Source organism: Choloepus didactylus, chromosome 16 (assembly GCF_015220235.1).
Source record: "Choloepus didactylus isolate mChoDid1 chromosome 16, mChoDid1.pri, whole genome shotgun sequence".
NCBI lineage: Eukaryota > Metazoa > Chordata > Mammalia > Pilosa > Megalonychidae > Choloepus > Choloepus didactylus.
Genome location: NC_051322.1, coordinates 63391203 through 63405260, shown reverse-complemented (window position 1 = coordinate 63405260; position 14058 = coordinate 63391203). Strand labels below are relative to the sequence as shown.

The 14058-nt window shown below is 39.5% G+C and overlaps 1 protein-coding gene across 6 annotated transcripts in view; it reads left to right on the top strand.

Moving 5' to 3' along the window:
• Positions 1 to 14058, top strand: part of MYOM1 (myomesin 1) — a 214765-nt gene that overhangs the window by 32272 nt on the left and 168435 nt on the right. For 4 of the 6 annotated variants that reach the window (XM_037806341.1, XM_037806347.1, XM_037806344.1 and 1 more), the window contains 2 exons: positions 1024 to 1503; positions 6343 to 6671. In XM_037806341.1, coding sequence (XP_037662269.1) covers positions 1492 to 1503; positions 6343 to 6671 — 341 coding nt within the window. In that variant the 5' untranslated portion in view covers positions 1024 to 1491. Of the gene's footprint in view, positions 1 to 1023; positions 1504 to 2846; positions 2929 to 6342; positions 6672 to 14058 lie in introns of those variants that run through there. The other 2 variants (XM_037806345.1, XM_037806346.1) reach the window with 2 other exon arrangements.

Below are 14058 nucleotides of genomic sequence, written 5' to 3'. Positions count from 1 at the left end.
GGACGAATCTACTTTAAAGCTACTTAAAAAAACAACCATAATTCTGAAAGCAAATATTTTCTGAAGTTTCCAGACTTTTATAACTGTTCACCTTTTGAAGGTATTTTGCATTAGATGGTTTTTTGGGAAATTTGAAATCATTAGCTGATTAGCATTCTATTAAGGTTTCAGAATAATTACACATATATAAAGGAACCATGATTAAATCACAATAATTGATTTGTATGAGCCCAACTAAATTTGGCTTATTAGATTTTAGTTTTATTATGTGGTATACTATGACATACAATTTATTACTCTAGAGAGTTACAGTTTGGATAAATATGCTGTTATAAAAGGCTGAATCTAGATAATGCTATGCAGAATAATCACCTAGGGGATGAGGTTGGATCCAACTTCTGCTTCTTTTGTCAGATCTTATATATTTGTTTGCTTCAGCTGGGGTCCTTGGTGTCAATGAGTAAATGCTAAATATTTTACTTTTTCCTACAAATGTGTGTGTAGTTTTCTTATTTTTCATCCTTAACAGGGATCCAAGTGCAGTAAATATTTTAATGTATTGATACTTGTCACCAGTATAAGGTCTTGATTTAATAAATAGTTGTCTGTTACGTAGGAAATATAAACAAAACTCTTCTTCTGTAATGATTTTTTTTTTCTAATACGTATTATTGGCAGATGGCACCCACTATCTATCCGTTTATATCATCTGTCTGTTATACACACACACACACAATAGTTGAGGGTCATTATAGTATAATATATGGTAAGTTGGGCTCCATTTAGAACAGACCTGGGTTCGAATTCTTTGTCACTTTCTAGTTGTGTGACTTTAAGAAAATTGATCTTTTCAAATATCAAGTTCTTTATAAAATGTTTTTATATCTGTGTGCTAATCAACTAAGATACTGGAAAGCAACTAGCATTAATGCCTGGCATATAGCAAATGGGTTATTAAATACTGCTATTTTTAACAATGATTTATATGTCTTATTTTTGTTTATTTCCTCTTTCTTGATTCAGAAGATTTGAAGTCATTTACTGTGTTCTCCAGAGAAACGGCTTACAAGGAACCATCTCTATCATGGATAAAACTCAGGAAGAACATTTGACAATCTGGCAATCAAGCAACCTGTATTGGATGTTTACCGAACAAATGGATGCTCATTTAACATAAAACTTTGAAAACTCTCCTATGAATTCCAGACATCTAAAGTGTCATATACACACTAATAGGAGGTGTGTGTAGGTAAAGAAGTAGCAATTAAATTTTACTGGGAAACTGTATTAGCAATATGCGGAATATATTCTTCCTATAAACTTTGGGTAGTACAGAAGCTGACTCTCTGTTATGAATGGAAATCTACCCTGGACTTGGAAGGCCCTTTCAAAATACTCAGTCTCTTATAATAAAGATACAGAAAGCATAATGGGAAATGCATGGGCTTTGGAATCCAAACATATCTGATGAATTGATATCATGTACTAGCTATGAGATCTCTGGTAAGTGACTTCATTTCTCAAAGCCTCGGCTGTATAATGGACCTAAATATACCTATGTTGTTGGCTATCGTGGGGAAGAAATAAGACCACATAAGTATACACAAAGTATCTTTCATGGTGTCTGGCACTTGATAAATCCTCAGCAGTGTTAATTGTAGTTATCACCTAGAAATTAACTGTTAAGTATGGTATAATAGTGAGTCTGTTCAATGTTTTGATAGATGAGAGTACTCTATATTCAATTGACATAACGTCACCATCAGAACGTATGGCCAATACATCAGAATACCGACCTAGTCAATACTTAGAATCTGAATAATGAGTTTCTAAATTATTACTACAATTAGTAATAGCTGACATTTACTGAGTCTTACTATGTGGCAGCCATTGGGTTAAGTGCTTTGTCTGCTTTATCATGTTTAATCTCCACAGCAACTCAAAACTTGGATATTATTATTCCCAGTTTTTAGAAAAGAAAGCTGAAGCTTAGGGAGGAGAAAGAAACTGCTTGAGGTCACATGGCCACCCAATATCATGGATGAGTCTAGTATCAAGGTCTGGGCTGAACCCTGAGCCCAGGCTCTAACTATGGGTTTATACCACCTCTTAACTAGTTATCTAGTCTAAAAACAAAGAAAGAGACTCCCTGTTAAGTAGACCAACTCTACTCTGAGTTTAGTCAAGTTAAAACATACCACTTCATAAAGGCTTTAGTTAATGAATAGGGAATCATATATTCAAGCTTGAAGCTACGACTGACTCTGTAAATTTTCCTGAAATGAGATTAACAGTGACTGTGTATCGTTAGGCCAAAATTGTACCACATATATCTCGTATCTTTTTTGCCTGTAGTTAACCTCAAGTTCTTTTTTCACTTGGATTTTTTTTTTAATGTACTGTACATGTGTTATTAACAGCACACCCAGAATCATATCTTGGCATTAAAATTCCATGAAGTCCACTTTGAGAATCAGATTACTACACCTAATTTTAGCTCTCAACACAAACCACTCTTTCCATTGCACTTTGAAGTATCCTGTGATAAAGTGATATTGAAAATAGCTCTTATACCCAAATAAAAATCTTATGTTGGGTTTAATCAGGTAAGACCCTTCGAATGGCATTGATTTAATTACATTATTGAGCAGTTACCTGATGGCGCCCCTCTTTTCCTCTGGTCTTGCACTGCTCACACCAATTGCTGCTATTTTTATCTGCCCTCTTGGCCATAAAAGGCTGGCAGTGTGGCCCTGCCATTCCGCTGCCTGACCACATGCATTATTTTTGAACTAGCCCCCAGGGTCCTGTAGTTAGCCCTGCCTCTTAACATTTTCCTGGATTCTGCCGAAGTAGATTTTTCATTCTCTCATCCAGTTCCGCAGCCACATCAGAATATTTCCGCCATCAGCACTCCTTTGGAAACTGGTAAGTGTGACATTGAGGCAGAAGAGTGTACTTGATGTTTCATATACTTAACAGCACTGGAGTGTGTTTCTTAGTGTCTTCTTAGCTCAGCAGTTTGTTCAAATGGGTGTTAGAATTGCAGAGAAAAAGGAAAGTGCAGCTCTTGGGAAGAGAATCAGGAGCAGCAGGGAGCCAGATTTTGCTGGCATAGCTATTCCCTCAGATTACTGCATTCTTTTTTTTTTTTAATTTAAGCTACCATCTTAGAACTGTAAGGAGATAGTATTTGCCTCTGATTGAACTGTAAGTGTGAGTTAAGTACTCTTTCCAAGTTTACAGTTCAGTGATTTGGTTAAAATCTGGAATGGGCAAGGTGACAGCAAATCAGGGTATTTTCACTCTTCTGTTTGTCTATAATACTCACTGATTTAAAATTAGACTAAAAGGAGGTAAATTAGCCCTGAAGTCACTAGTTGATCATTCATTGATTTTGCTCTGACAATGCAATGTGGATACGTGTAAGAGTGCATGGTGATATTCCTGACTTGAAAGGGAATAAGCAATATTTCAGCTGCCCTGTGGAGTTCTCACATAATATTCCTAAAGTGAATGCCTCCTGTGAATAATTTTTATCAGCTTTGGCCTCTAATGCCTGTACAAAAGTATCGCATCAGTATCACAACTATGGACTTAGTATATCCTACTAAATTCCCAGATTGCTTTCAGAAAGAGAATTTGGGTCTTAAAGAGAAAGAAGATACCACCACCATCTTTCCTCCCAACATACCTTAGTCGTCATGGGTTGGCGATAATCGCTGCTTAATTTATGAAGAGAAGGGAATGGTGCCTTTGTTCCAGAGGTCAGAGCTGTGACCATCAGCTCTGCTGACTTAAAGTCAAACTCTGTTTTCTTGCAGTATGCTATCTATGTGCTTAGAATATCAAGTATTATCAAAACTTAATATCTTTGGAGAAGATAAAAATAGAGTAGAAAATAGACTTGGGGCATGAGATTTAAATATTTTATTTTGTGAAAACACAGTAGTTCAAATCTTTTAGGTGGTACATTTAACTTATAATACATAGGAAGGTAATTTAGTCTTTATCTAAAAATCATTCAAAAAACATCTTCCATGTTACAATGTAGAATGTATCATTAAAAAATTTGTCTAATATCTTTATGACTGCCCAACAAAATATAATTGTGTATTAATATTTTCTGACTCTTGTATTTTATAAAAAGTCATCTGATAATCATTACAGATGATAATTATTCTATTTTACAGAAATAGCAATCTATTTAAAGCTTTAAACAAAGTTGCTTGCTAGTAGCTATTTTTTCCTCTTAGGAAATGCCATGTAGACTGATATCTTCCAGGAGCCTTCAGATAAATATTTCTGGAGTGAAGTTTGCTGAATTTTCTTCTCTAGGGAATACATGTTAACTTTTTAAATAGCTTAAATGAAAAGTAGTTTTAAACATGACAAAAAAGTAGAGCAAGTTTAAAGGGAGCCACTCCTCATTTAGAATTGAAAGCAAGGTTTGGAAAAAAACAATTACTTCAAAAGTAATTTTACTTATAAAATTTAAAGATAACATTTCAGAACACACAAAAAAGCATTAACCATTTTGGAGGCTTCCATAAAAATATTATTTCATCCCAGGTTGTCAAAGTGGCTGATAAACCTGTCAACGGAGATTATTCAAGAAAGTTAATGATATACAATACCCCCATCCCCACCCGACTGGCACCCATATCTTTGACTTTCAATAGAACTGCTAGCTCAAGTTCACAATGTGAACTGCTACACCTGATGACTGACTTTCTTAACTCTTTGTGGGAAGACTTGACGCTTTCATACTCTTAATGGAGCGAATAATTTGTCTGGCTAACACTATACCTTTTTGAAGTGTTTGTGAGATTTGGGAGAGCATGTTATATGACAATGTCAGCATACTTCGGAGTTCAGTCCTTGGACATCCTTTTCCATGTATAATTGTACTTATCTATTTTCTTGGCTTTAAGTACCCTCTATATGCTGCTGACCCCCAAATGTAGATCTTCATCCTGGACCTCTATTCTGTATTCCAAAATCCCATGTCCACCTTCCCACTTAGCATCTCCACCTGTATGTCTAACAGGCATACAACCCAGGATGTAATGTAATCAACCAATCTCCTGTTTGTTTATCCTGAATAGATACTTTCTTACACTTCTCCCCATCAAGGAGACTAGCACCTTCACCCTCCCAGTGACTCAGGCCAACAACCTGGGACTCATCTCTCACTCCTCTCATTCTTTCATACCTGAATTCCAAACTTCGAGCAAGCTCTATGGGTTCTACCTTCAAAATATATTGAGATTGTGATCACTTCTCATACGTCCACTGTTCCCATTATCATCTCTAGCTTGGATTACTGCAGTGACCTTCTAACAGGTCTCACTGCTTCCACTCTTGTCCTTCAAAGTCTACTCTTCACACATCAGCCTGAGTGATTCTGGGCTCAGAACCTTCCAATGGCTTCTTGGCCTTTTCAGAGTAAAAGCCAAAGTGTCTTTACAGTTGCCCATTGTACCCCATGCTATCTGCTCCCCCCAAACCCCTTACCTCTCTGGCATCATCTCCTCTACCTTCCCCTGTATCTCCCCTCTCTCCATTACACTGCAGCCTCACTGGCCTATTTCTTCTTATTGGAGTACGACAAGCATGTTCTCTTCATACCGCAGTGCCTTTGTGTTGCTACTCTGTCTGGAACACTCTTCCTCCAGACAGTCTCAGCTCAGTGAGGTCATCCCTGAAGATGCCATTTGAAATTGCATCCCATTCATCCTCCCTGCTTTATTTTTCTCTATAGCATTTAGCACATTCGAATATACCTTATACCTGACTCATTCATTTTATCTATTGTCTATCTCCTGCAATAGAATATAAGGCTTTTTGAGCAGGAATTCTTGTTTGTTTTGTCCTTTGCTACATTTCCTCTTCTGGAATGGTGTCAGGCTTCTAGTAGGTGCTCAGTAATTATTTGTTGAAGGAAAACCACTATTTTCCTTCAACAAATGAGATCAAATGAGGGCTATGTACTCCCTCATTTGACCTATTGCCAGACAAAGCTCCCGTCAGAATGAAATGTTAGAATAGAAATGGGTATCATGAAAGGTCTGAGGAAAAAGTACAGCTGGCAGGGAGGGAAACTTTGTAAGGACTCCCCTAGATATAAAGAAAAAAGAAGGCACCATGACAGGAGAGGGGACAACTGGGCCACCAAATGGGGGAGTTTACTGAGTAACTAGTTAAGCTAAACCTCACGTCATTTTCCATTTACCTTTTGGAAATAATACATGTATTCGTTTTTACACGATGGTTTAGAGGACTCTTTCAAGGGCGTTTGTTCCTTAACAGTTCACTCTATATTTTTTTGCCTTCTCGTAGGTTGCCTGTTCCCTCCCGGGGTCCATGATGTCTTTGCCTCTTTATCAGAAGCAATATGCTCGGAGCTACCACACCCAGGACCTGGGCACCACCACCAGCCAGTACCAGCAGGAGAAGAAGCGCTCGGCCATCTACACACACGGCTCGGCGGCCTACAGCAGCCGCTCCTCAGCCGCCCACCGCCAGGAATCCCAGGCCTTTAGGCAGGCGTCCTCCGCCTCCTACCAGCATGGCGCCCAGGCCTACAGTTTTGGGGCCGCAGAGTATTCCCTCGGGTCTGAGGTCAGTCGGAGGGCGGCCTCAGCCTACGATTATGGCTACTCCCACGGGTAAGTCAAAGCAGCGTCCCAACCCTGGGGAAGAGGCCCTCCCACGTCACGCTTTCCTTTCTGCTTCAAGATGGCTGCCCCTCTCCCTTCATCGTTTTTTCGAGTTTCGCAAAGAGCGTCCCAGTCACGCTGCGCAGCCTTGCTTGAATTGCACACTGTGACATTTCTAGAAGAAGGGAAGTTTTGCCACAGGTTACGATAGCAGCAGCAGAGCCAGAAAATATTTCAACACTCCCGGCAGGTTTCCTGGCTCCCAGAATGTTTTCCCTTAGATGAGATGTGAGGATAGAATTTGACAGCAGAAATGTATTCTATTTTCCGTGCTCCAGAAGCCAGTACTTAAAATTTGGAGCTATCATTCAAGCGGTAGACATTTTCTTTAGCTGGAGCATTTTACTAAAACATGGATCTGTCTCAGTCAGAGTTAGAATATCGGGAACAAATCTGTATTCCTTCAGAATTAGATTTATTGATTCACTGCAATAGCATACTAGTGGAACCTTGGGGCTTCTCACCAGAGTTTAGAAAAGAGGTTTATGCAGTATTCCAGGGAGAGTGTGGAGTTTAAATGAAGGTCAGGTCTATACCAAGTGGGCCAGGGTCCTGTTTCTTTGGAAACCATAAAGTTGAGATCACTGTGGAATGTTATGTCTGGAAAGCCCTTATCTGAAGTTCTGCTCTTGGGTTGGAATTCCAGGCTGCTGCTCTGTCAACAAGTGATCTTGACCCTCTAGACAAGAGGGCCACGTTTCATTCTCACTGAAAGAATTTCAAGCAGCAGAGTTACTGCTAGTCTTTGCTTTTGGAGGAGAGAGTTTCTCATGGAGTCTGAGGTCTCTTAAGGAAGGAGGTTAGTATGACGTGGTACAGTGCAAACTGCGTGGGAGAAATACAATTTGCTTGTAACACTGCAGTGGCTTGTCTGTGTCTACTTTTCCAGCCTGATGTATTTTGGGCAGATAGCTACTTCCTCAGCCCAAGCTAACTTTTTTTTCCTCAATATTCAGAATGAAATGTTAGTGTTTCATAAGGATTTTTTTTTTTAAAACCTTGCAAGATAATCTGATTTCATTAAAAATCTACCTATAGATAACGAAAATAATTGCTGAACTTGAAAAAGTAAACATTTCTGGGATTTGTGGTGAGTAACCACCTGCAGCCTCTAGTCTTCTCCAAAGCATCTAGCATGGGTTGCATTTCTTGGTTATAAACATAAATATAATTGTAAGTCTTCTAAAATTTAAGTCCACACAATATCTGTTAGGGGAACTGGAAAAAGTGTTTTACCTCTGGGAATTAAAAATATTATTGAGCAAATCATTTGGTGTGTATGCATTGAAGTGAGGAAGGTTTCTGATGGAAGAAAAGTCCTGAACCCCTGTTGGGTTTGAGCAGCCCCCATGTGCTGCTTGTGCTTTGTTAGCACTGACAGTGACCTCTTGGGAGCTGCTCCCGCATCCTCAGTAACCAAGCCGGCATCCACTGGGGTTTACCTGGAATGTGTGATGGCAGCGCTTGGAAATTCCATTTAAAATGGAACAGGATCACTTTGCAATCTCGCTTTCCTGGGTCCTCTTCTGCCATGGGATTTTCATACTGATCTCTCGTTGGCTGCAAATATGGAAATATAGTCACTGAGGCAAATCCATTTCTTTTAGCACTTGCTTCATATGAACTGGCTTCCGAAGAAAAGTTGGGAGGAATTAAGAGCACATGTGTATGACAGCATCATTTTGATCTTCTGAAAAATGTTCCATAGATATGTTTAAAAATCTCATTTAGGAAAGCAGCTGTCTTGTAATAGAGGAGTAGTATTACATTTTAGATATCCCTTTTCCTGTACTGTCTTGCTGAGCCTATAGAAGATGGGAATTTCATCATCAGGCAGTTGTTAATTCCTCGTGCATTTATTTCTTTTCCTCAATGCTATAGAATCCCTATAGAATTCAACATATTTGTGTTTTTTAAGCACCCTTTATTTCTTTAATTCTGTTGCTAAAGTTTATTGTTAAAATTATTTGTTTTATAGAAATCCTTTTAAACACGAGTAATAATCTGATGTATTACATCAAGCATTAGAAATGAGCCCTTTAATATTTTATTCAGGAGACATTTTCTCTTCGTAATCTTTGGAAGACTTGATCGTTTTAGTTATAAAGAGCTTCATATTATAATAAGCTGAAAATGGAACTGTAATCGTTTTTCTGTGCTCAAGCTCATAGCTTGTTCTTTCTTGCTGTGTATGTAAGTCAGAAGGTTGGTAGGTAGGTATTTATTAATGACTTCCTACCTTTAAACAACTCCAGCTTCTTGCTTGACCAAGAAGAGATGATCTAGAAACAAGAGGAAAAAGAAAATTGCAATGTGCTTCTGTTTATATAATGCAACATAAAAGACAAAGAAAATCCAAACCAATCCTGGGAGTATTTTTGTCCTTCTTTTTTTAGCCCCTGAAGTAACAGGTGCGGATAATAGTCTTTGAACATTTCCAAGTAGTAATTCCTTCTTCTTGTATTTTAGCTTGTTCAAAATGGAACATGTGACATTTTTTTTCCTGCTAAATTTGATATCTCTCTCTCTTGAATTGTGAGCAGCAGTGTTCTTGATTAAAACCCATAGGGTCCTAAATGCAAACCTGTGGAATATATGTAAGCTGTGAGCTTGGTCTGTTTTTAGCCTCTGCTTTGAAGCTTGATGATGTCCAGCGTTAAAGTGGAAAATATGGAGATTTGTATGTGCTCAGGGCTTGGCTGACCTCAGTGAGGCTTAGCAACAATGGCTGGTTCAGTGTTATTATGGTTGAAACACAGATCAGTTACTAGTTGCGTTCTGAGCCATGGGTTATAAAATAAATTCTCTGGAAGGCCTAGTCTAAATGCCTTTATTCTTGGTCACAATGAGGAAAAATAAAATCTAAACTAAGGAAAATAGTTCAGGGAAAACAAAACTTCTTAGAAAGACAGGATGATTGTTTTGTGCTAGTAATCAACAAATATTGATCAGGGTTTAAATAATCATAGAACAACATCATAGAGCTGTTAGATAATGGAAGGATTTAGAGGTATCCCTCAACCCTCTGTGATAATGGTAGATGTTTAATTGTCTGTTTATAAACATTAAAATTCAACCTGTATGATGCAACTGGGCATGCTTAATCCTCTGAAACTTTACCACAACCCTGGGATGTAGAAATTATTATTCTCAGTTTACGAATGAGAAAATTAGAGATCAAAGAGATTGTATGACTCTTCTTGTTATGCTAAGAAGTGGCAAGGTAGCAGTTTGAATTCACATCCTACTCCAAGTCCCCTGCCCTTTCCACAGCAACCGAATGCCGATTATAGTCAATAACTTCCCTCTACCATACTACCACCCAAATTTTCTTGAAGCATCAATGCATAGTTTTGCTCTATGCTTCTTTTATTTTCCCTTCTCCTGGTGATGCTATTGAGCACCAGAAAACAAGATTTAGAGATGGCTATAATAGATGGAAGAGCATAAATTCTAAGAAAAAATAATCTGAGGGGGGTTTATGGGTGCGAAGCCTGAAATGTCACAGACCCTTTACCCCGCCAATTAGAATTTGACCTAGAGACTTGATGTCTCTAGAAGACGCCAGATTGGGGATGGGACAGTGAGATACGCAGTGACTTGCCCAGGGCACTCTGACCAACTTAACAATGTGCCCATCTCTCACTCTCATGTCCCCTTGCGAGCCGATCAGATCATGACCCGATCTGTTGCCTGGATCATATCCTCTTTGGAAATTGCTGGAGTTTGCAAAGAACATGCTAATGTTCAAACCAATTCTAATCCAGACAGAAGATACCCATAGTAACTGAATGCAGGAACCCCATCTTTTTATTGGTGGGTCCGATTACAGTGAAGTCTGAGGGGAACTTGAAACCTTGCTCTGTGGCCCCCATGATACAGTTTCCAAAGGTGATCCCAAAGAAGTCTGCCTTTGGGCATTTTTGTGTCCCAGCCCAGCTATGGACATCTGATCAGTGTCCATTTCCTATACATCATTTCCAGATGGTATCACATGCTGTGAAGAGGATAGACTTTGGGTTATAAAGGCCTTACTTACAGGTGACATCTTGCAATGCCCTGATCTCAGATGTTCCATTGTGGGCCTCGAAGGCAGGCAGTGGAGCAGGTGCTGGGGATGGGGGAAAGAGTAGATGGAGGGTACCTCAGAAAGGTAATGGATGGCACACTCCTGTCCAGGCCATTGGAAGGAGTTTTAGTCTGGGTTAAATGCGGGAGCTGCGGTAGGGTTTTGAACAGGGGAGTAACGTGATCTGACTTAGCTTGTAAGGGGATCACTGCTGTGTGAACAGACTGTAGGGGCAAAGCCAGTGGGAGGTCCACAGTTAGGAGGTTGATGGTGTAGTTCAGGCTGGAGCAGACTGGCAGTAAGAGAGGTTGTAGTGAGCAGCGGTTTGATTTTTGGATATATTAGTTATTGCTGGAGTCTTCATTTCCTCAAGTTTTTTACAGAGCTCTTTAGCACCCATGGCTGTGGAGTTTTGTATACAGTGATTTTCTCTATATGGTAAATCTTTTGAGACTCTCTTTAGGTGGTAAAGTGATAGTAAAACCATTTACTGAGTCTCCACTCTAACAGTGTTTAAAAAGTACCTTGTTCTGTTAGTGCTTTTATGGTATTTAGTAAAAACAAACAACAATAACAAAAATCAGTGCTTGAAATAACCACATTTGTGTGGAGATTCAAGCCCATCTGTAGATCAAGTGGCTGAATCTGAAATGCAGAAAATTATTGAACCAATAGATTGTTATGGGAAATGAAGTTTGCATGGAAAGCTGCTGAAATATCAAGGTTTTGTATTCTTACCTTTTTTCTCTGGAAGTGAGCTTATAGCCTCTTCTCTAAATAAAATTATAACTGTCATATATAAGGAAAAATCACCATAGTTTCTGGGTAACAAAAATCAATAAGACATTCTGGGATTTGTCCTCCAGTAATTAAGTACCAACAAGAGGATGTGTCACATCATTTCCTATATTGTGTGAGAAGGTCAGAGAAAAATCTAATGATGCAGGTAGAAAAGCCAGAGTTACTTCTTTAAAAGGCGATTGAGACTTGGCTTCGTTGTGGAGAGAGAACTAGGATTCTCACTCCTGGTAACTCTAGTCTAATGTAATTGGCAATTTATAGATTCATGGAACTGTGGAGTGTTAAAGCAGGAAGAGAGCAAAAGTTCATCCATCTCAAGACCCTCCTCCACAAATACAAAAACTGAGGTCGAATGCAATTCACTCTTTGCTTCCTGTGCTTTTTACTGTATGTTGAAAATATTGTTTGCCAGGCTCTTTTGCATGTTTAGATGACACAAGAAACCTCCAGAATGACCTTATTCTTCCATGGTGGTGAATCATGCTGTGGGATGAAAGCATGTCCTTCTGTGGAGGGGACTAGTGAGTTGGCCAAAGGTGGAGGAAGGTCAGAGTGGGTCAGTCCCTGGGACCCAGAGAGGAGCGTTAGCTTCAGCCTTACAGAGCCTTGGCATCCATGGGCGGTGGGATGTAACTGAGCTTCCCACAGAGATCCTTGAACTCTGGAAGCCCAAGGGAGCTGTAGCAGCAGGTTTGACCTTTGCTGCAGCCATCTTTCTAGATGAAACAGGAGAAAGCAGCTGCATGTCAAATGAGTCAAGTAACTTTCACGCAAAGTTGAGTCAGTCATGGTGCCACCCCCAAAATGGGGAAGGATGTGGGTTTTGGGGCTGCTTTGGAAATAAGTTAAGACCAGCTTTAGTAAACCTTGGGCCAATTTTCAATCCATAGAGAGACAACCTTAGGATCCATAAAGTATCTCCTGATACCATTGCCAAGTGGCCTGTATAATATAATTTCTAGGATATATGGAGACAGCTCTTCCATTCCTGCTTTAAAATGGGTCCTAATCTAGTCTGGTGAAATTAATTTCTGAAATAGTCTGAAATGGGTAAAAACTGAAGGATGAATATAGATAAGAACTGTAAAAGATGTAAAATCCCTCAGTGTGTGACACACCCCCCTTTCTTCCTGTTTGGACACATAAATGTTCTATGTTCATGTTGAAAAGTAGTTCAGACCCCCCTGCCATCTGCTTTTAGGTCATGGTTATATGTTAGCTATGGAAAGGTAGTGAAAAGGAGAATAAGGTGTTACTTATCAGTGAGAATTTAAAGGGAAAATAACAATAAAATTGAATTGTGGTTATTTTCCTATTTATGTGGTTAAAAAAATAACTCAAAAGGAGCCATTTCTACAGCTCAGATAGTGAGATGGAGAGGGAGTAAAAAGATAAATGTAAGGTTAACACAAAAATTTGAAAGCCAAGGGTGACTATTTTATTTGACCTTATGTCAGTAAACTTGAGGGGTGTTCCAGTTTGGATGTATTATGTCCTCCAAAACACCAAGTTCTTTAATGCAGTCTTGTGGGGGCAGACTTATTAGTGTGGATTAGTTTGGAATCTTTGGATGGGTTGTTTTCATGGAGATGTGACGCACCAAACTGTGGGTAATACCTTCGATTAGATTATTTCCATGGAGGTGTGGCCCTGCCCATTCAGCATGGGTCTTGATTAGTTTACTGGAGTACTTTAAAAAGACCCACACAGGCCCAGACACTTGCTGTAGCCAAGAGAGACATTTTGGAGAATGCCATTTTGAAACACAACCCAGGATCAGCAGACAGCAGCCACGTGCCTTCCCAGCTAACAGAAGTTTTCCAGACACCATTGGTGTCCTTCAGTGAAGGTACCCTATTGCTGATGCCTTTTTTTGGACACTTCTGTGGCCTCAAGACTGTAAATCTGTAACCAAATAAACCTCCTCTGTAAAAGCCAGTCCATTTCTGGTATTTTGCCTAACAGCAGCATTAGAACAAGGGATCAATGTAGATCAAGATAAATTCATGCATGTGTCTTATTAGAAGCTTTTCTGCGAAGTGTAGTAGCAAAGAGCACTCTTGAGCCCCCGACTTGTCCATTAACTTGGATGTTCTCCTGAAACCTCCCCAAGTGTCCAGATGGGGGAAGAGGAAAATCGAAAGGTCGTTAGAAAGTGTTGATGCCTTAATCAGAGGAACCTGGAAAGAATGTGCTTTAAAGCAAAACCAGATCCCAAACAACCTTTTCACTATGCCCCAAAGATAGGGGGGAAATGTAATAGATGGAAAAGGAGAGATGAAAACAGAGAACTCAAACTCTGAACTGCTTGCTCCTGACGCTCAAGGGGCTCATGAGTAAAGAAGGAACCTCCCGTATCAAAAGCCTTGTGGGGGCGTGGACCAAATAAACATGCAAAAACAGCCCAGAGGAAGTGTGTGTCCGTAGAAGCTGAGCCATAATTAATTAAAACCATTGCCTCTTCTC